This window comes from Simochromis diagramma, unplaced genomic scaffold, assembly GCF_900408965.1.
Source record: "Simochromis diagramma unplaced genomic scaffold, fSimDia1.1 OVJJ01000176.1, whole genome shotgun sequence".
Lineage (NCBI taxonomy): Eukaryota > Metazoa > Chordata > Actinopteri > Cichliformes > Cichlidae > Simochromis > Simochromis diagramma.
The window spans coordinates 2906014-2929052 of record NW_024386892.1 but is presented as its reverse complement, the minus strand read 5'-3'; the positions used below and the strand labels follow the sequence as shown (position 1 = coordinate 2929052).

The following is a 23039-nucleotide window of genomic DNA, read 5'->3' as shown; positions in this document are numbered from 1 at the left end:
CAAACTCTCTAAAATAATAAGTAATAATGAGTGAATTCTTTTTTTTTTTTTTTTTTTTTTTTTTTTTTTTACAAAAAAACGTTTATTTCATAAATAAGTTCAGAATTTCATTTTAACTCTTCAATCCAAAACTCAGACTTCAGGTATAATTATGTTCATAACGGACGCTGGAGCACCGAAACTCGGCACTACTGTTCCTCCATACCTGCTGCACCTGGACACACCTGAGGGGTGGGAGGGCCGAGGGGCCGGCTCTGAGGAGCGGAGGTGTTCCGGTCTCACAGCTGACTGCTCAGGATTGCCATGGCCGCGCGCAGCAGGGGGTCCGGGCTCTTCTGGGCCGCGCTGAGCCGCCGCAGGGCTCCGGGACCCGGCAGGTGTCTGTCCTACCAGCCTCACGCTCCTGCCCCCGGGACCTGGAGCACCGAGCTGTCCCGGCTCTCCCACGGGGACCTGTACCGCCTCTCCGTCACGGACCCGGATCGGTTCTGGGGGGCCGCCGCCGCCGACAGGCTCCGCTGGGTGGAACCGTTCCACCGGGTCCGGGATTGCGACCTGAGCAGCGGGAGGATCGGCTGGTTCCTGGGAGGAAAGCTCAACGTGTCCGGTGAGTTTCCCGTCGATCAATAACCTGATCGATCCCGATATTTAATCCGAGGTCCTCCGTCGTGCTCAGTCAAACTTCCCGCTGTCGGAGAGTCGGTCACGTTTCCTGCGCGTGCCAATCAATAACACGCTGATAAATGTGTTATTAATCAGTGATCGATACTGAGCGCAGGAGCCCTGAACTCCTCTGTGCGGGGACCCAGTGTCTGCACCAGACTACATTCAAAATGTGCCTGATTTTACTCGCCTGTGTGTGCGGCTGTTTGTGCGCTTCAGTCAAAGTTTGTAATGAAGAAAAAGTCGATAAAAAGCCGAACGGAGCCAAACTTCAGTCAGATTTTCACCATTTTTAACGTCCGCTGTTTCCACACTAATCTCCCATCAATCAGTAACAACAGTGCTGCTGCAGCTAGCAGCCCTTCTGTTTTTACTCCTTGGCTTATGACACAGTCTGACCCTGATTTTATTGTTTTAAATGTCATTTTAATAATCATGTTATTTTTTTATTTTAATGTATATATATTTTTATTATTATTATTATTTTTCTTATTCTTTAACATGTTCAATGTATCATTTTTGGCATGTCAAGTGTTCAGCACTTTGTGTTCAGCACTTTGTGTTCAGCACTTTGTGTTCAGCTGGGGGCTGATCTGAAAGTGCTATATAAATAAATTGCTTGCTTGCTTTAATTACATTTACTGATGTGTTTAAATGTTTTATCTGATTAAGTATAAGTCAGTAGTTTTGTACCTTGATTTTCTCTGGAGTGTGTTTGATGCTTTAGTGAAAAAATAAAGCCTGCAGGAAATGTAGAGGACTCTGTGGGTCTGCAGCTCTGATGAAGAGGCTAAATGAAGGTTTTGTTGTCACGCAGTTTGATCATTGAGGCCTGAGCTCAGTTTGAAACCTGCTCACAGTCGGAGCTGCTGGTGTAATGATGGTGGGGGTGTGATGGGGGTGTTCTTTTGTTGCTGATCAGTCACAGTTTAAAGCTCTGGCCCGTCTGAGTGTTTGTACGGCGGCTCCTAATGAGGCCAGAAAAAAGGACGACTCACCAGACGTCATTCAGAAATGTGTCCGTTTGTTCTGTGGCTCGGACCGAAACACATTTAAAGGTTAATAATGGCTCTGCTTTCAGACCAAGCTTTATTCATGCAGACAGTCATGTGTTTTTGCACATGAATGAATCCTTTTAAACAAACGCATGTTATCGATCATGTGGGCGTGTCTGTTTCTGTGTTAATGCATGTGAGTACATATAATGATCATAAAATGAAGGCAAAGTTCAGTCCTATGCCGCAGTCTTCTCTCATCATGTATTCACCTTTTTATGAATACGCACATCTCCTCGTGGTCGTTTGTTTCCGTTTTTTACCACACCCGTTACTTCCATGTTGCTGGGCGGAGCCACCGCCGCTGACTGAGCTGATAATGAGCTGTTGGCACAAGGAGGAGGCGTGGTCTGGAGGAATGTGCATGGCTGATAACACAGCGAGAGCTCTCAGTTCGGCCTCTGATTCTGCACACACTCACCTGGACTTCATCCAAACCGGATCAAACCCTCAAGTAGTGCCGTTTTATATTCAACAGGTCAAAGGTCACCTTTACTGTCACATGATTATGTTTCAGACCATAACTGCAGAAACTGGTGACCCCTGAAGCTCAGCTCAAGCCCACATGTCAGTAACACACCTGTCAATAAGACACCTGATGAATGCTGTTCATAGACTTCAGCACAACCATTCCTCAGCACCTGATTGTTAAACTGAGCCTGCTGGGCCTGAACACCTCTCTCTGCACCTGGATCCTGACGCAGAGGCCTCAGACAGTCTGGATCAACAGCATCTCCAACACCACCACACTGAGCGACTGTGGTGGGTCTCATCAGCAAGAATGAGTCAGCATACAGAGAGGAGGCGCAACAGCTGACGGACTGGTGTTCAGTCAACAACCTGTCTCTGAATGTGGACAAAACAAAAGAGATGATTGTTGACTTCAGGAAAGCAGGGAGAGATCACTGTCCACTGAACATTGATGGATCCTCTGCGGAGGTCGTCAAGAGCACCAGATTCCTTGGTGTCCACCTGGTAGAGAACCTCTCCTGGTCCCTCAACACCAGCTCCATAACTAAGAAGCCCCAGCAGCGTCTCTACTTACGTAACTGCACCGTATCGGATCACAATGCTCTACAACGGATAGTGAGCACAGCTGAGAAGATCATTGGAGCCTCTCTTCCCTCCATCACAGACACCTATCACGCCTGCTCCATCTGCAAAGCCACCAGCATCGTGGAGGACGCCACACACCCCTCACCGAGGAACAGCTTCTTCCCCCAAATCGTCAGACTCCTGAACACTCCGTGACTGGACTGACACAGTTACATTCTGCTCAGTCTTTTGCACATTTCTATTGCACGCTTGTGTCTAATGTTGCACTGTTGTTGTGTTTTTGCACACTTGCACTTCATGCAGTCCCGTGCTGATTGTCTGCACCAGGGTGTTGGAGGAACTCTGTCTCAGTTCACTGTGTACTGAACCACTGCACACGGTCAACATTACAATAAAGCCACTTCACCTGATCAGTAACACACCTGCAGGGGCAGGGGGAGGAGCTGGCGTCCTGTTGGGACATTTTTATGTGGCGTTCTGGTCTGTGTGCTGAAGTTTCTGATGTTCAGATGTTTCTGCTTCAGTGTTTGCAGCAGAGGTTATTGTTGCTGTCACTGCTGTGCTCGTTGATCTTTATTGATACGATTTGATGGAAATCAAGATTTAAAGTCAGTGGACTGTTTGTTTATTGGGTTAAATAAGAGTCATCGATCAGACTGGAAGTTTCATATGTTAGCTTACTGTGTGCATGTTAGTGTGTAAACACATGACAGTAAGTAACTGAGACAGTGCTGTGAGTAATTACAATACTAATGGTTTACTGAGTATCTGCCTCTCTGCAGGGTGTGACCTGACTGCGTTTCTCTCTTTATCCTCCTCTGTTGTTTTTCTCTCTCTCATGATAATCCAATAATAATCCAATAATAATCCAATAATATTCCAATAACGCCGGCTGGAGGATTTCTCTCCAATCTGATTGGATGCTTTTCTTTTCTGTTCCTGCTCTTTGTTACATAAATGACTTTGTAAAGCTGCTGCGTGACAGGATCTGCAGATTTAAGCCCATTTTCAGATTAATGTTCAATCAGAACATAAATGAAGACGCTCTGCATCACACGATGTGTTTGCAGCACTTTGCATCAGATACAGAATTAATCATTAGAGGATCTGAGAGATGCTGACGCCACAAAACACGAGGGATAGAGGACACAGCTGCAGGTTTTGAAGGTTTCACGATGAACTGAAACCTGATGAGATAAAACGAGTAAATATAGGAGTGTGATGATGTTTGGCACACTGGCTTGAATCCTGTCTTCTTAAAGATTATTAAACAATGAAGAGAAACATTTGTTTCCTCAGCTTCAAACGTTTGCTTAGTAGAATTGATCGTATTTTATTCAGTCAGTTTCTGTATGAAATCCACCTCCGTGGCTTAAAATCCAGAAGCAAAGTGAGTAAAGTGAAATATTGGCGGTGTGATTTTCACCACAAACACCATCTCTGAGACTCTGGGAGCACTCAGAGTCAGACCGGTCTGTAAATCTATCAGTGCGTAACCTTCAGACCTCCATCAGACGTTCCTGTAGCTGCTGACGGGACTCAGCAGCCGTGAGGAGGAATTCTGGATTCTGAATTCTGGAGCTGCATTGAGCCATCCAGGGCTGAAAAAGAAAGCCTTAAACCTGTAGTTTTTCTAGTGTCCAGCAGAGGCAGCGGTGAGTATTTACAGCCTGATACACAAACATTTCTGGTTTCTGTAGATAATTTACCCCCATAACACCTCTACAGGTGTAGCATGTAGGACTGAGGCTTAAAGCATTATTAGGGGTGTGGCCTCTTTGACTAACAGGTGCCTCAGGTCGTAGAGCGTTAGAGAGTTCTGAGGTTGTGAACTTGCGTTCTGCTCTGGTTTTAGTTGAATTTGATTTCCACATTCGTCACTGCTCTTTAGCTCCGCGTATTTCCAGTCGTGTTGTGGTCAGGGTTTATTCCCTGTAGTTCCCAGCCTTCCCTTGTGGGGGTTTTGGGTCTCTGTGGTCAGTGCCGTCCTGTTTTGTGTTGGTTCTGGGTTTTCCTTGGGTCTCTTGTATAAATAGGCTCAGTCTCCCCGTGCCGTTGTCTCTGTTTGCCGTCCTCATTTGTGTCCAGCCTCGAGTTTTTGCAGCTGCCTTGTCTGTGACACGTTTGTATTTTTGGCTTTAAAAGGTTCACTTTGTGCTGTTTCTGCTCACATTTGGAGTCACCAGTCTGCTAAATGATGACAAGGGACCTGGAAATGATCGGAGATACTGGGACAGTGCATGAAATGTTTAAAGCTTATTCTCCTGGTGCTGAACAAAAACTCAACACTTTTGCTTTTGCTTCCATTTATCATGAGCTGAACTCAAAGATCTGAAACATTTTCTACAAAAACAAAGACCCATGACTCTCAGATATTGTTCACAGATCTGTGTAAATCTGTGTGAGCACTGTGTGATCTGAATCTGATTTTTATGTTGGATAAAAAGTTTAGTTTGTTGAAGCTTCAGTTTGAGTCGCTGTCTGTCTGTCTGTCAGTGAACTGCCTGGATGTCCACGTGGAAAAACATCCGGACCGAGTGGCTCTGATCTGGGAGCAAGATGAACCCGGCACTGAGGTGAAGGTCACCTACAGGTAAGAACACCTGTTATCATTTAATCAGCTGTACTGATAGAAATCAAGCCATGACCTCCCTCTATGCAGATGACACCGCTCTTTATCTTATCAGCACGCAGCAAAGCCACAGAGGTGTTAGAGCAACGTAAAGGTGGAGCAGGTGTTTCTGATGTGTTGTGCATCTTCACCTGGCTCCAGAAACCTCAGCTGTCAGCAGCTTCACTTTGCAGGGTTTCAGTTACAGCTGTGATGGTCTGATTGATATATTCAGCTGAGAGTCTCTCCGCCAACAGCATGGGAGCTAACCAAAGGAGATAACCAAATCCAAACACAGCAAAGTCCAACTGGAATAACATCATCTCAAAGCGAACAAAGATTACACAGCAAGAAACACCAGGCAGGATGTAAAACTAGAAGGATGCACAACAGAAGATTAACCTTCAAAGTAAAACAGGAAGTAACCACAATGACTCTAGAGCTGTGTCCCAAAACGTCCTGCGACTAGCGATGTGTTGGTCGCGAACGAAACGGCTCTGAGAGCCGACTTGTTCACTCTTTGAAGTGAATGATGCGAGCCGTGGGTTGTTTTTTTTTTTTTCTTTCTCTCTCTCTCTCTCGCACTTTTTTCCCGCTTCACTCCGCACGCTAGCCTTGTGCTTTGCTGGGCAGAGGGGGGAGGGGCGGTAGTTACACTCAGTAGTACAGGAACAGAGCGGGAGGGAGAGAGAGAGCCAGAGACAACAGCGTCACATTAGAAAGGTATAGTAATCATTAGGGATGGGTATCGTTTAGGTTTTATCCGATACCGGTGCCAAATCGGTACTTTTGAAACGGTGCCGGTGCTTAAACGGTGCTCAAACCGGTGCTTAAAGAATGGAGAACACAAAATTGGTCCAAAAACCTCTCATGTTCAGCTGGTTTTTTGTAAAAAGATAACAATGTTAGCCTTTTCTGCAGCTGTGGGGCATATATGGTATCACTCTTGGCTGGAAGCAGTGCTTAAACAATGGAAAAAACACAAACTTTGTCCAAAAACCTCTCATGTTCAGCTGTTTCCCTCTTTTTCTTTGGTCATTTTAGCCTTTTTGGCCAGGGTGAAGGGAGCATCTGCCATCAAACAAGAAGACAGCTGCATGTAGCTATGATGATGTTTGCTAGTTCACCTTACATGCATTAATGTAATAACGTGGTTAGCCTACTCAACGTAAATTGCACCCGAACAACATTAAGCTACTCACGCAGAGAAGAACGGCTGCTGCTGCCGTCATCATCCGTCATCATTTCTACTACACTGGCAGGGCTAGGAGCCAGGACTCTCCTCTTCGTGTTTTTGGGGGATGTTGCTAACTCCGGGTCCGATAACAGGCAACCCACCCGCAGTTGATGTGTGAGGTGTGAGGTCTCGCAGCAAGCTATCAAATACGGCGCATTTCTCGGCTTTTTAAAAAAACGCTATGCGTCGCCAGGTGTTTCATCGGATTTGAGGTGTTACCTTCTTTGACAGTATCACAGTATCAGCTTAAAGTACTTGTTGCAGGCTGCTGAGTTTGCATATTTTGCTGTGAAGTACAGCCAGACTTTTGACCGCTTCGCCTTGGGCATTTTAATCTGTAGCTCTGCTCTAAAAAAACGTACGTACCTGGACCCGCCTACTATCCTCGGAAACGTAAAATGATTGGCTAGAAGTGTATCACAGCTCAGGAAAAAAAAGCACCGAAATAAAGCACCGAAATGTGCGCTGCTTTTCGGTCTGGTTACTACCGTTTATGTCAGAACCGGTGCCATCATGGCACCGGACACCGGTACCCATCCCTAGTAATCATCCACAACTCAGTCAGTTGCAGATGATAAAGGATTCAGAAAGTTTATTCATGCAGGCTCATATGACAGAGAATGTGCATCTTCTTTTTGTTTTCACATTTTAATTTCTTCTTCCTTCTTCAGCCACCAGGCTGAAGAAGGAGGCCTATCGGGCTTGGTTAGCCTGTGGGACTCCGGAGGCAGCCGACAGGTATCGACAGGCCAAGCGGAATGCGGCTTGGGCAGTGGCTGAAGCAAAAACTCGGGTGTGGGAGGAGTTCGGAGAGGCCATGGAAAAAGACTTTCGGACTGCCTCGAAGAGATTCTGGCAAACCGTCAGGCGTCTCAGGAGGGGAAAGCGGTGCCCTACCTGCGCTGTGTATAGTGCTGGCGGAGCGCTGTTGACGTCGACTGAGAAAATTGTCGGGCGGTGGAAGGAATACTTCGAGGACCTCCTTAATCCCACTGACACGTCTTCCGAGGAGGAAGCAGAGTCTGGGGATGAGGGGTATGACCCGCCAATTTCCGGGGGAGAGGTCACTGAGGCAGTTAAACAACTCCTTGGTGGCAGAGCCCCTGGTGTTGATGAGGTCCGCCCCGAGTTCCTGAAGGCGCTGGACGTTGTAGGGCTGTCTTGGTTGACACGTCTCTGCAATGTTGCGTGGAGATCAGGGGCAGTGCCTGTGGACTGGCAGACCGGGGTGGTGGTCCCCATCTTTAAGAAGGGGGACCGGAGGGTGTGTTCCAACTACAGGGGGATCACACTCCTCAGCCTCCCTGGGAAAGTCTATGCCAGGGTGCTGGAGAGGAGAGTTCGTCCGCTAGTCGAACCTCGGATACAGGAGGAACAATGCGGTTTTCGTCCTGGTCGCGGAACACTGGACCAGCTCTTTATCCTCTCGAGGATACTTGAGGGTGCATGGGAGTTTGCCCAACCAGTCTACATGTGTTTTGTGGACCTGGAGAAGGCATTCGACCGTGTCCCTCGGGGTGTCCTGTGGGAGATGTTGCGGGAGTATGGGGTGTCTGGCCCATTGCTACGGGCCATTCAATCCCTATACAACCGTTGCAAGAGCTTGGTTCGCATTGCCGGCAATAAGTCGGACTTGTTCCCGGTGGGTGATGGGCTCCGCCAGGGCTGCCCTTTGTCTCCGGTTCTGTTCATAATTTTTATGGACAGGATTTCTAGGCGCAGCCAAGTGGCGGAGGGCTTTCGCTTTGGTGGCCTCAGAATCTCATCTCTGATTTTTGCGGATGATGTGGTTCTGTTGGCTTCATCGGGTGAGGGCCTCCAGCTCGCACTGGAACGGTTCGCAGCCGAGTGTGACGCAGCGGGAATGAGGATCAGCACCTCCAAATCTGAGGCCATGGTTCTCAGCCGGAAAAGGGTGGAGTGCCCACTCCGGGTCGGGGATGAGTTCCTGCCCCAAGTGGAGGAGTTCAAGTATCTCGGGGTCTTGTTCGCGAGTGATGGGAGAAGGGAGCCGGAGATCGACAGACGGATTGGGGCTGCGGCTGCAGTTATGCGGACGCTGCACCGGTCAGTCGTGGTGAAGAGGGAGCTGAGTGTAAAAGCGAAGCTCTCAATTTACCGGTCGATCTACGTCCCTACCCTCACCTATGGCCACGAGCTGTGGGTAGTGACCGAAAGAACGAGATCGCGGATACAAGCGGCGGAAATGAGCTTCCTCCGAAGGGTGGCTGGCCTCTCCCTTAGAGATAGGGTGAGAAGTTCGGCCATCCGGGAGGGGCTCAGAGTAGAGCAGCTGCTGCTCCACATCAAAAGGAGCCAGCTGAGGTGGTTCGGGCATCTGGCAAGGATGCCCCCTGGGCGCCTCCTGGGCGAGGTGTTCCAGGCATGTCCCACCGGGAGGAGGCCCCGGGGCAGACCCAGGACACGCTGGAGAGATTATATCTCTCGGCTGGCCTGGGAACGCCTTGGTATTCCCCCGGACAAGCTGGAGGAGGTGGCTGGGGAGAGGGAGGTCTGGACCTCTTTGCTTAGGCTGCTACCCCCGCGACCCGACCTCGGATAAGCGGATGAAGATGGATGGATGGATGGATGGAATTTATATTTAATTGTGTTGTGGTTTGCAGTGTTTTGTGTTGTTTCACTTTAAATTTGTTTAAAAGGAAAAAGCTGAAAATTTAAATAGTTAAAAGTTGAAATGTGAATAGTTGATTTTTGTATTATATGATTTATTTATTACATTTTATGTGGAGTGAATAAATAAAAGTATATTTACGGTGGCCCCTACAGACAAAGCACGTACAAACTCCGAAACACGTACAAACTCCAAAACACGTACAAACTCCAAAACACGTACAAACTCCAAAACACGTACAAACTCCAAAGCACGTACAAACTCCAAAACACGTACGAACTCCAAAACACCTACAAACTCCAAAACACGTAAAAACTCCAAAACACCTACAAACTCCGAAGCACGTACAAACTCCAAAACACATACGAACTCCAAAACACCTACAAACTCCAAAACACGTACAAACTCCAAAACACCTACAAACTCCGAAGCACCTAAAAACTCCAAAACAAGTAAAAACTCCGAAACACGTAAAAACTCTGAAACACGTACAAACTCCAAAACACATACAAAACACAACAGAAGTGCTCCAGGATGCTAGGGGGCAGTGCTGAGCTTTTGTTACCTAGTGGCTACACAAGCCAGGAAGTACCAACGACCGGATTTGGTGTGTGGTAGTAACAGGTAAATGAACTTTTTTTTTTTTTTAATTATTTGAATATATATGAGTGCTTGTGTATAAATACACAAACAATACACATATGCTTTCAATTGTGTAATTTAAGTGATCTAGGTAGCTGTTTTGGAAGTTCAGTTAAAGCTAGAAATGTGTTTTGCAGTTTGTACATGCTCCAAAACACCGCATATATTTATATATAAACATATATAAATAAAAACATGTTTGTTTGTTTTTTTACATTAGTAATTCCTTTTGTGCATAATTTTATATTGTTGTTAATAATAAATTAATTAAAGCAACAAAACAACCTGAAGAGCCGGTTGGGAGCCGAAAGAGCCGGCTCTTTTTAGTGAGCCGAGCTGAAAGAGCCGGTTCTCTAAAAAGAGCCGGAAATCCCATCACTACCTGCAACGCGAAGAAGGCTGTCCAAATTCGTAGAGTCCTCTGAATCTGGTCGACAAATGCGTCCTCCTTTTCCCCAGATTTGAAGGATGGGTCGGGTGTCCTTCGTGGCCCACCATATCCCAGAATTCATAGCGCCAATTCCAGTTTCTATCAATGGCGGCCGCTGCTTAGCTTTAATATTGCTCTTATTATTCTTTCTGGGTCACAAAATAAACGTAAACATATTTCAGGCGAGAATGTAGCTGTGTAAACTACAAATATCTGCTCGGTTTATCAAGACATCAGATATTTGCAAAAGTGCTCCGACGTTTTCAGACATGTCTGTTACCCACCAGCTCGATAGCTGACCCAGGACAACAGCGAACTCCCTGCACATCGTTGTCAGACCCCCCCCCCGTGGTCTTTGGCTACTCAGGTTAAACATTATATATAAGTCACTTAGATAACTTAAAAATGTTATTGTTGGGCCTTTTTGGGTGTTTTATTTGTTGGGGAGTAAATTGGTTTGGCTGAGAATAAAGTTATTAGATTAGACTAAATAAAGCTTTATTTATCTCTCGGTTGGCCTGGGAACGTCTTGGTGTTCCCCCGGATAAGCTGGAGGAGGTGGCTGGGGAGAGGGAGGTCTGGGCTTCTCTGCTTGGGCTGCTGTCCCCGCGACCCGGCCCCGGAGAAGCGGAAGAAAATGGATCGATTGGATGGATTACTGAAGGGTTACTGAAGTTGGGCTAGCTGGTATATAATGATGTGCTACGTGATCGCTAGCGGCACAGCTATGTTAGCAAATAAAAACACAGTGAAGCTGGAGGATGAACGTGATGGTTCCTGATGGTTAGAGACAAATGCAATCGCATGGCAGGATGCTGTAAACGGACCAAACTTCAGCCAGGAGAACAACTGAGATAATCCATCCACAGTACGAGGTTAGTCATTAATATACTGCTGCATGGGCTGGGCTGCAGTTACATCATAAGGGTTTAAAACTGAGCTTTAAAATGAACAGTGGTGATAAAAACAGAGGCCGACAGTGATCACTGACTGTTTTTAGTAGCTTGTTCAGATTAAACATAACAAGATACAAAACATGAAAACATGTTAAAAACACAACAGCCTTAATAAACAGAGCAGTTTGGACCCAGGGTTCATACGTCATCACTTAAAGACCGGATATTTTTAGGGTGCTGCACTCGAATTTACAGGTTCAGCTTTCAGAACGGTCACGGTAGGAGTCATACTCCTTCGTTATGTCGTAGCCACTCCTGAACCTGCACCACCCTAACCTACACCTGTCTGCAAATGTAATAGCCTGTGGTGACTGATTGGCCTTTGGTTAGGTGCCTCCAAGTTAGTTATCTCCCGTTTCCAGCCTCTCCTTCTGATATCCTTTCTGAAGACAGGAACTCCACTGCCAACTAGTGTTTTGGAGGTGACATTGACACAGCCACACCAAGCACAGGTATGCACGGAGTGGCGCCATTGAACATGACACAGGTTCAGCTCTCATCAGGTGATGGTTCTCACCAGCTGTTAATTGTTTCCTCCCATGTCCTGCTGTCTGATTAGTCCTGTTTTCTGTAAGGGGAGGAGCTAAAGCAGCTGGTTTTAGACAGATGATGAACTCAGACAAAGAAGGATTATTTCAAACTACGAGTCATGCAAAGCCGCTCTTCCCTTTGAGAATAAATACACAAAGCTGGAAATAATCAGCCACCTTCATCTTCCTCACTCTGTCTGACCTGCAGGGAGCTGCTGGAGACAACTTGCCGCCTTGCCAACGCCCTGAAGAGTCACGGGATCAACAAAGGTGACCGAGTGGCCATTTATATGCCCGTGTCTCCGCTGGCGGTGGCAGCCATGTTGGCGTGTGCCCGTATCGGCGCGGTGCACACCGTGGTGTTTGCCGGATTCAGCTCTGATGCTCTAGCAGGAAGGATCCAAGATGGTGAGTACACCTCTTTCATCATCATCAGCCCTCTGATGTCAGCCCCTCAGAAAATTCATTCCTGCCAAAGAGATGAAACACACAGAAGTCATTGTTGTTATTGATATTTTCATTATGATGAATTCTTTGGGTCTCTAAGGAAGGATGAGCTTTGAGGAGGTGAGGTGAAAATGGATGTTAAAGTTGTTTCAGCAGGTGCAGATCACCAACAAACAGACATGTAAAGGTGCTTCATTCATTCATGTTAGGAACGCTGACACACTGAGGGAGTAATGATTTGATCCACAACATGAACCAAGAACGCACTGCACGATTCCTCTGAGCAAACTTACAGATTCAGCAGTCCTTACCTGTTCCACAGACCAGAGGAAACCTGATAGATGTCACTAACCTGCACGCATGTGGAGCACAGCTTGAAAGGCCGGATCGCGACCATTCCTCTGCCACTCGAGGAAAATCTCAAACACCTCATTATTAGAAACGTCGGTGTAAGCACGCCTGCAGTGCATGAAGTCATCATGTGACCTCTGCTGTGGGCAGAGGTCATCATCTTCATCACCACAGAGATGGTTCCTGATGATGCGTCGTTGGCTCCACATTCAGTCACTGAACAAAGAAGAAACCAGAGAAGAAGTTCGCAGCAGGAACGTGGATCGCACCTGAAACAAAGCAGATGATGAGTCGCGTCGGGCTGTGTGTGAGACCAACAGAGCTTCATGAACTAGAACATGTTCCCGTTCAGATCGCGTCTCTCCAGCCTCACGGTTCCTTTGTGGTCACATATTTGTCGATGATGCCAAATAGGTAAAAGTTCCCTGTCAGGAGGCGGGGCATGGCTAGGGTTAGAGACTGAACCCTGAGCTTCCCTCGATCCTTCCATCAGAGCGAGCGGTACGAGTGTCGGTCTCCTAGCGTCTATATTGTTGTCGACACCTGCACCGCTCACCGGTGACCATGGGATGATCACGGGTAATAAACCGTGTGAGACCCTAATTCAAAGCTCCCGAGGGCATCCTACATCCGCTGCTGTATTTCACACATGGAGTCATGTTAAACATTTACCCTGTGGGCTGCTGCTGAACCTCACCTGGCTGAACAGGTGACCTGTATGCTGCCAGACCATTTCCTGCATGTCAGTCCCCCACGCTCTCTGTGCGATCTAATCTCTCACAAAGACTGAACATTTAAAGCTCTGACTGTTCGATTCCCGCAGAATCACACAGAGTCATTTTTAGCTTGTGGTGTGTCTGGTCTGACAGCAGGCGGAGGGTTCAGGGACGTGGAGGTCAGCCTCACCGTCCAGGGATGTGTTTTGGAAACAAATCAGTGAAGCGTGGCGTTTCAGGAGTAGCAATAAAACCCAACGGTCGTTTGAACCGACAGCAGCAGGAAATGAGCAAACCAGCGATTCTTCTGTCCTCTGAATCTTTTTAGGGTTTCTCTGAGTTTCTGCAGTTATTTCTCAGTTTTTTTCTTGGTGCAGATTTAAGAAGCAAATCCTCGTCAGACTCATGCTGCTGGTAAATTTACCAAAACATATTTTTTCAGCCAATCCCTGCCTCCTTCCAGCGTCCTCTGTGGCTGATGGCTGAATAAGCGCAAACAGGGCAGTGCAACTTTCTGTTATTGCATATTTGATGCTCCTTTGCATTAAATCTGGGATTATCTGCAGATTGTGAGCTGAGAGCGGAAGTTTGTCTGGACTTCAACAGTTTCTTCACATGAACCAAAACCAGCAGCAGAACACACTCGCTTTAGTCAGAGCCAACCTGACCTCCGACCTCTGGCACAGACGCAGCAACGTTTTATCACCAGACTCTTATATTTTTATGCAGTTCAAAGGTTGACTCTGGATCGTTTTCAGCCACAGTTTGACTTCCTGTTGACAGATTTTCACTGTCGGACACAAAAACACATTTAAATGTACACATTCAGAGAATTATGATATTAGTAATCGTGACAATAATGAACATTTTAAAGCTGACAGGATCAAACTTTCTCTAAAACCAACATCTGTGAAGCAGCTCAGGGCTCGGATTCAACTGTAAAACTTTCAAATGAGATGAAATTCCACAAAAACAAAATGAGGCAGCTCACAACGTCAGACACACAAACAGTGTCTGTGACACACACACTCACAGTCCATTCATAAAGCAGATTAACTGTAATACCCCTCAGAGGAACGTCTGTTAATGAGTAACAACGTTTGACGAGTGAAAAGTGAGTTTCTAAAGTCATACAAGAGAAGAAGAAGTGCTCAATGTGTGCTCCTCAGGTAACAGATCAGGTGACGTCACATGTCAAACACCTGGGAGTGATCTCTGACTTTACTGATTCTCCTGAGTGTGACCGCGGGGAAACTTTTAAAAGAAGCAATAAAGTGAAATGAAAGAGGACCTGGGGTTGAGCCCTGAGGAACTCCACTTCATCATTAAATCATGACAAACTGTCCCTCTGCTGCTCTCCAGCTGGCTGTAAAGCTGTGATCACCTTTAATGAAGGTGTGAGAGGAGGCCGGGTCATCCAGCTCAAAGCCACCGTGGACGCCGCGGTAAAGACCTGTCCCTCCGTCCAGCACGTCTTCGTCTGTCAGAGGACTGAGACGCCGGTGGTGATGGGAGAGAGGGACGTCCAGCTGGAGGACGTGAGATCGATACTTTATCGATACAATCTGAATATTGAATTGTTGATCAGCATTTGAGCTCCGTGTCGTGTTGCAGGCGATGTCCTCTCAGCCGGCCGTCTGTGCCCCTGAGGCCCTCGACAGCGAGGACCTCCTCTTCCTGCTCTACACGTCGGGCAGCACGGGCAAACCAAAGGGCGTCGTCCACACACAGGCAGGATACCTGCTGTACGCATCCCTGACACTCCAGGTACTCGTCCTCTTCCTAAAATGTTCTGTATGGAGGTTCTGAGGAACGTCAGCAGGAGAACGATATTTCATATTTCCAGGGCAAAAATCTTTAGGGCAGAGTTCAGGTGCAGAGGTCAGTGCAGGTTCTCCTCTCTGGCGTCAGGTGCCAACTTTTGATTGGCTGCAGGCATGATTTCTATGTCAGCGACCTGAAACCTGTTCTAACGATGTTTGCAGAGTTGAGAATAACTGAGACATTGTTCTCAGTGGGGGGGGCAGGGGGGGTTCTCCTCCCTCCATCACCTCCTCCCCCACCCTCCTCTGGCAGGACGTTTGATAAAGTTTCGTGTTTTTGAATGGGCTGTTTGTGTCCTTGAAGACAAAGCAGAGCAATTGCATAACAGGCCGCACAACAATGACCTCACCGGCGAGGAGGAAGAAGAGGGTGATGATGAAGAGCGAGCCTGCCTCTGAAAAGCTTTAAATTAGCCTTTATTGAGACATCCGCTTCCTCTGCATGTGTCACATGATGACCTGATGTTGTTGTTCATGATTGAATATAAACATAACACCCCCCCCCACACACACACACACGCACGCACACACACACACACACACACACCTCCATGTCTGCCAAATATTTATCAGTGCTAATTTCTAAAGCTGCTTAGCGGCTCAGAGTTTTTGGCTCGCTGGTTGTTTGGATGTGAAACAAAACAAAAGCTGATTTATGTGAAAAAGGAGCGACGAGCACTAATGTGTGTGTCTAGGGGGGGGTGTTTGTGGTTGAAACGCTTCAGATCAGCTGCTTCAGCCGCTCAGCTACAAACACTGTGACTTTTCATTTAATGTGTCACACTCAGTTTATATGTGGAGCACCAAAAGTGCCAAATTTACTCATAAATGACAGAACAAATGTGTCTACTATCCTTTTTTCTTTATTCTCCAAAAGTTGATTCTGTTCATCAGGACGTAGCGTTTTGTGGGAGAAACGTTTCGTCACTCATCCAGGTGACTTCTTCAGTCTCAGCTGACTGCAGGTTTCCCCAATCTTATTGTTACAGCACGTGTTTGATTACCGGGACGGTGACGTGTTCGGCTGCGTGGCAGACGTCGGCTGGATTACGGGACACAGCTACGTGGTGTATGGCCCGCTGTGCAACGGCGCCACCACCGTCCTGTTTGAGAGCACACCTGTTTATCCAAATCCAGGTAAGAGTAACACGTGAAGCTCATGAAGCTCCGCCCTCTCCTCACAGGTGACCTCAAGGAAGTACAACCAGGTGTTCTAGGCTTTAGTGACTCATTAAAGGTGTTTTATTACCTGCACAGGCAGCTTATCGCACCTCCATTGTTTTATTACCGTACTTCCTCTGTTTTCTCAAACATCTGTGACCTCAAAGAGGCGCCACAAGGTGAATGTGATTTTATAGTCATGTTGTGGTCTTGTTTGATAGGTGCAGAAGTAAGTGTAAGTGTTAGTAAGTACTCCAGACATTTAATCCCCAGCTGTGGTTCATATTCCTCTTAATTATTTTAAATACATTTTATTTAATTTATATAGCATAAAATCACAATAGTCACCTGAAGGGTGTTGTAAGGTAAAGACCCTGAGGTGCTCCAATATCCAGGTGAGATACATAATCTTTCAGGGTATTTCTGCAGTTTTAATTCCTGTTGGGGATGCCCATTGGAAATCAGCAAGGAGGCGTCCTGGTCAGATGATGAACGGGGAGAGCCTTGGAGTAGAACAACGGCTCCTCTGTACTGGTCTCTTTGGTTGTCAGCTGCGGTGGTTCACACATCAGGGGTTCAGGCATCTCATCTGGCCTGGGAACACATCAGGATCTCTGAGGAGGAGCTTCTGGGGAGAAGGACATTTGGAATATGGATGGATGGCGTGCAGATGGATGATGGGCGGATGGATGGGTGATGGGTGGATGGATGGATGGATGGATGATGGGTGGATGGATGGATGGATGGATGGCGGGCAGATGGATGGTTGGATGTTAATGGAGTGATGGATGTTAGACTACTGTGGATTTTTTACCCCTGGGTTTTGACTGCAGGTGTTTGGTGTCTCTGTTTCAAACAAAGTTTTAATACTCGGCATGTTTTCAGCTCAGTCATGTGACTGAAACGTCATGTGACTGAGCTGAAAGCATGTCCTGTATTCTGTATTTCATATTTCCACATGTTCGTTTCTGTGGTTCCTTCAGGCAGGTACTGGGAAACCGTCGAGCGTCTGAGGATCAGCCAGTTTTACGGCGCTCCGACAGCTTTGCGACTGCTTCTGAAGTACGGCGAGAGCTGGGTGAAGAAGTACGACCGCTCGTCTCTGAGGACGCTCGGATCAGGTTGGACGGTTTTATCAGATTTCAGCCAAAATATCAGATCTGAGTGTTCTGGGCAGAAATGTCTACGCACTACATGTCAACAAAGTTAGTTTTATAACCTGAGTTTCATTATTAAACTTAGAAGTACTAACGTGTGTGTGTGTGTGCGTTTACAGTGGGAGAGCCCATTAACCACGAGGCCTGGCACTGGTTTCACAGTGTTGTGGGAGAGGGGCGGTGCCCTTTAGTGGACACCTGGTGGCAGACAGGTGAGACTCAGCCACACACTGTTATCAGCGAGTGCTCACCTGACTTTTGCATGATTTCTAATCGTCGGCGAACAATAGCGCCGGGGTTTCCAGGCCTTTGGTTGGTTCATAAAAATGATTAGTAGCAAAAATAAAGCCTTCAGTCTTACCTAAGCTGTGAGAAGCAGCAGAATGATGGGACTCAGGTGTGTCTCTGCTGCTCGACGGCCCAGAGGCAGGGCTGGTCTGGCCAGGTCGCACACACAGGTGTGCCGAGTGGGCGTTCCCTGTCACAGCCGAGGCGTTCGCTGCACAAGGGTTTGGAGGGAAACGGCACGTTGTTTATTTACAGTTTGAATCGACGATTTGAAGGTGTGAGCAGCGTCTGCGGGTCCTGAAGTTATGACAACAAACACTGGAAATATTCTTGATCGCATCGTTGCTCACACATTTAGAAAACATGCGCTAGCTTTATTATTAAGTTTCATTTCCAAGAACTCAGAAAGTCATTCGTAGAGCGTCTGAACCTGATTCCTTCAGCTCGGTTTACGAGGACGAAATTCGCTGACTGTTTCACTGACGGCTCCACAACCGTTGATTTCACGGAAACGTTACCAAATTCAATTAAAAACAGCGTGCCTGGGTGTTTGCTGTGGAGTCGGCGGTCGGGTTTAATTCCTGGAAGTTTTCTGGTCTCTTTGTTTGTGGCGCTGATCCGACTCTAAGTCCGTCTGATTCTCTCTTTAGTGAAGCCTTTACCCTAATTTGAACGATTAGCAGCGGAACATCTGCAGCTCTGCAGAAAATGAATTAAGATCAAATCCTGCACACTTTATGCCCCGACCCCCCTGCAGCCTCACAGAAACACCCCCCCCCCCCCCCCCCGGGATGAGACGGTGCAGGATCACCGACAGCAGGGCGCGTGTGACCTAATTCCTCGACAATCACGACACCGAGTGTCCGAGAGTGTGTTTTTAAATCGGACTTTAAACTCTCTGCCAGCTGCTTCTGACTCTTAAAAGGAGGAAAATCCCAATAAATTAAGAAATTAAAGGAAATTAAAGCTGCAGTCAGAGGCGACCTCTGAGGCCATCTGGTGGTGGCGGGGGATAGAAAGCATGGAACGCATCAGCAGTGTCCTCTGTGATAACCTCACAGCGGCGTGATGTTTCTGTCCCCCCCAGAGACCGGCGGAGTCTGCATCGCCCCACGCCCGGCTGACGAAGGAGCGCCCATCGTTCCAGCGATGGCCATGAGGCCGTTTTTTGGTATCCAGCCCGTCCTGATGGGAGAGAAGGTGAGCTGCTGTCTCTGCTCTTTATATTGTACCTGTGTTGACTTAACACTGCCATGCATCCGGCAGGCAAAGAGGCCACGCCCCCAGTCATGCTAACGTTCAGCCTAATACAGTTCAAACAGGCGATTATCATGAAACTCTCACTTATAATGAAACGATCAGACGAGCACGCGTGACGAGCTGAAGGGTCACGTGGCAGATAAATAAAACACAGACTTCAGTCGTTCCAGCCTGGGAGGAGCTGTCAGGGTCATATGGGTCCAGGTGTGAGTCGGGGCTCAGTCACCTGGGAGGGGGTCTCGGGACCACCTCTGAGGTGACAACACTACAGGTTGCATACCTGGAGGTATCTGGCATGAGAGGGGAAGCGTCTTTAAGAACCCAAACAAAGAGGTTAAGGTGGGCTCATCGTGAGCCCCATGAACCTGTGACCTGTGACCCCGGTTGACCTTCAGAACTCGAAGCATCATACAAAGAACAGAATCGATTCAGATGAAGCGTGACGATAAAACTGTTTGCAATGAGCAGCAGGCGGCAGCTCCGCAGGTCTGATCATCTGTGAGCATCCTGTGAGTGACCTCTGACCTCAGCGAACGTTTTAATGATGAAACAGGAAGTCCATGTTGGAGCCAATGGTCCCGTCAGAGTCAGAGAGGAGCAGGAAGCATCATTACGTACTGAATGAAGCAGCTGTTCAGAGACGGACCTGCTGATGAAGCTGTTTGCAGCCTCACATCAATCCTGCGTCTCATTAACCGCGCTCAGACCTTCAGATGGACGAGCCTTCCAGTGACACCCTCTCTTTAATCTCTCCATTAAGACGGCGCCGCAGCATCTGTTTGCTTTGATTAACAGACTTTCGGACTCCGATCGCCACGTCTCCAAATTAATTATCCGCTCGTTAAAGAGGCGTAATCTGCGGATGTTGAGGGTTTTTCATCAGAGAGGACTCAATTAGATTAGACCTCCTTCAGCTCCTCATCCTGGGAGGAGCTCGAGGTCACTTTCACTCCAATCCTCTCAGAGTTTAGCCGCTGGTTGTCCGGGATTTAACCGGACCACTTACAGTGGCGTCGCTGTCAGGGTGGAGACGTGAGACGTTAGAGAGCAGAATGAACTGGAGGGGACCCGTTCCCTATTTTCTGAGTGTCTGAGTTGTTTACTGGAAATTGTTCAATAACTGTGCTCGTTCAAATATTCAGTGTTTCAGACATCAGAAGCAAAAGCACTGTATATGAGTAAAAGTGCTCCTGCTGCGGGAGTCTCTCTGACACGCTTTCATTTAATGCAAAGTTTATGCCTCGTGCAGCCTTTGAGCGCCCGCGCTGCCTCAGTAAGTCCACATTCAAGATCTTTATTCAAACAAAATAATGAGTGAAGGCGAGCTCACAGGAAGCAGCTTCAGCGACAGCTGCCGTCACGACGCCTTCGAGGCTCTTCATCGGGTACCTGCACCCACAGCGAGCATGTCACACTGGATTTATTCTCAGGGTGGAGCGCTCAGGTGTCGTCCGTCTGCATCACGCAGACTCAGATATCTGCTGATCAGTGACATCCAATCAAAATCCTAAACCTGGAGCTCAGCCTTGTAGAGGGTCTGTTAGTACAGTGACATCATAGCAGCCATAATATTTTCAGATGATGTCATTAAAAAGTCTCCAGCAGCACAGACACGGTCCACAGGTCCAGTTCAGGGTGGAGCTAGCATCCACCTGTTAGTCAGAGAGGCCACGCCCCTAATAATGCAAACTTTAGTCCTTCATACAGTAAAAAACAGGTTCATGAAACAGTTTTTGTATCAGGCTGTAACCACGGGAGTCTGTGGGGACTCACTCCTGCCTCTGCTGGAGGTTAGAGAAACTGCAGGTTTACGAGGTTGAGAAATGGAAATAATTCAAATAAAAATAACTTGAGTGGTCTTCGGTCTGTTAACCTTCTTTGAACGATGTCAAGAGCTTGTAGACTGACCAAACTGCTTGTTGTGATGTTTGTTGTTTTTAGTTTTTTTAAAGTGTGGCTCTTTTCAGTTTTGAGGGTGAGCCGAGATTTGACTTCCTTCTTCTTTGGCTGTGAGAAATAAAACTGCATAGACTGCAAAGAAGCACATGTTATCAGCTGCTTTTAAACTGGCCTCTGTCATCAGTTTGTGTGTCCTGCTGTTGTGTTGTTGTTGACCAGGGCGAGCAGCTGTCAGGTAACGACATCACCGGAGCGCTGTGCATCAGTCAGCCATGGCCGGGGATTGCTCGGAGCATCTACGGCGACCACCAGAGATTCGTCGACACGTATTTCAAACCGTATCCTGGTCAGTGTTACAGCGTAAACCCTGGCCGTCTGTAGTTTTGTAGAGTCACCGTCTGAGAGCCGCGTTTTTTTATTTCAGGGTTTTACTTCAGCGGCGATGGAGCCTACCGCTCAGAGGACGGTTTCTACCAGATAACGGGCCGCATGGATGATGTCATCAATGTGAGCGGTCACCGCCTCGGCACGGCTGAGATCGAGGACGCTCTGGTGAGACGCACACAGGCCTCAGAAACGTGCCGAGTATTACTCTCTTTAAACCTTTGATCACATTTGAAGGATTTTGAAGGATCTGACCCCGAGGTCAAGGTCACAGGTCAAGTTTTCTGAAAATCACGTGGAAGCCATCAGTCGGAGCGCGGTGACGTAGGAGATTGATATGGATACCACAGGTGCATCTTCAATATTTGTGATTTCGAGCGGCTGACACGCATGTGCTCTTCCCTGCAGGACGAACATCCAGCTGTTCCAGAAACAGCTGTCATAGGAATCCCACATGACATCAAGGGAGAAGGTAAGGACACGAGGAAGGAGGGAAGGAAGGGGAGAGATGAAAAAGCCTGATTGGTATAATGATGATGACATCAAGCGCATGAGACTCTGCTGCCCCCTGCTGGGCCGTCACTGAGTCTGCGGACAGAGTCAGTCCAACTGTCCAGTCAGAAGATTTAGGTCTGATTCCAGATGTTTGTCGAAGTTTACACTGAGAGTGTGTGTGTGTGTGTGTGTGTGTGTGCGCGCCCTCAGTGCCTTTTGCCTTCGTGGTTTTAAAGGAGGACCTCAGTGATGACACTCCTGCCGTGCTGCAGCAGCTCAGAGACCTCGTCGCCACCAAGATCGCCAAATACGCCGTCCCCGAGCACTTCCTGGTCAGTGTGTGTCTGAACTCGCCTCCACACCCCTCAGTAGGAAACAGGAAGTACCAGAAACAACAACAAACAGGAAGATTTACATAAATATTTAGCTGTGATCGGGAATATTTACATTCATATATTCTGATTGTTTCCTGCTTCGGTCCGTTTTACAAAACCAAAACGTTTTTCTTCTTCTTCATTTGTAATTTGTCGGTTGATTATATTATTGATCACATTATTTGCTGGCGTTCAGCTATGTCGTCCAATCAGAGCTCAGTTTGCCACTCTTGTCTGTCAGGTGGTGACGCGGCTGCCGAAGACCCGCTCAGGTAAGATTATGAGGCGGATCCTGAGGAAGGTTGCCATGGAAACAACTGAGGATCTCGGCGACGTGTCGACTTTGGACGACCCGTCCGTTGTCAAGGAGATCATAGAGGCCCACGAAGCGTACAGAAAGCAGAGACAGGAGGAGAAGAAGAAGAAGTAGAAGAATTAGGAGGGAGGTGGGCGGGGTGTCACGTACAGGTGAAGGCTCTGCTCCAATCAGGAGCAGTGCGGCAGTCAGTGCCACTGCTGATTGGAGGAAGAAAGACGCCGAGACACTGAGGGCGGTTTTCTCTCGTTACCAATGGATCCAACTTTTAAATGATTTTATTTTATTTCTTCATGTCATCTTAAATTCAGCACATTTATAGTCTGAAATCTCAAACTGTGCAATTAAGCAATGATGATGTAAATACACAGAAATAAACAGTAAACGTTCACATCGGTCTGTGTGCTTTTATTTATTTAAGGTTGGAACAACATCAAATTAGTTTTAACCATAAAACAGTAAAGATCTTAAATCTGTTTCAGATTCTGTAAATTTGACTTTGTAAATAAAAAATATCTATACAGACAAAACATATGATCAAAAATAAGAATTCTCA

The 23039-nt window shown here is 47.3% G+C and overlaps 1 protein-coding gene across 1 annotated transcript; it reads left to right on the top strand.

Annotated features, from left to right (window-relative positions):
- Positions 1-78: 78 nt before the first annotated feature.
- acss1 (acyl-CoA synthetase short chain family member 1) lies at positions 79-22880 on the top strand. The gene is made up of 14 exons (XM_040033744.1): positions 79-607; positions 5271-5367; positions 12021-12220; positions 14689-14864; positions 14941-15093; positions 16139-16286; positions 17294-17431; positions 17587-17679; positions 18843-18955; positions 21134-21260; positions 21339-21466; positions 21707-21770; positions 22004-22125; positions 22409-22880. Exons 1-14 carry the CDS (start codon positions 304-306, stop codon positions 22595-22597), a joined length of 2052 nt encoding a protein of 683 aa, XP_039889678.1. The 5' UTR covers positions 79-303; the 3' UTR covers positions 22598-22880.
- The last annotated feature ends 159 nt before the right edge of the window (positions 22881-23039 follow it).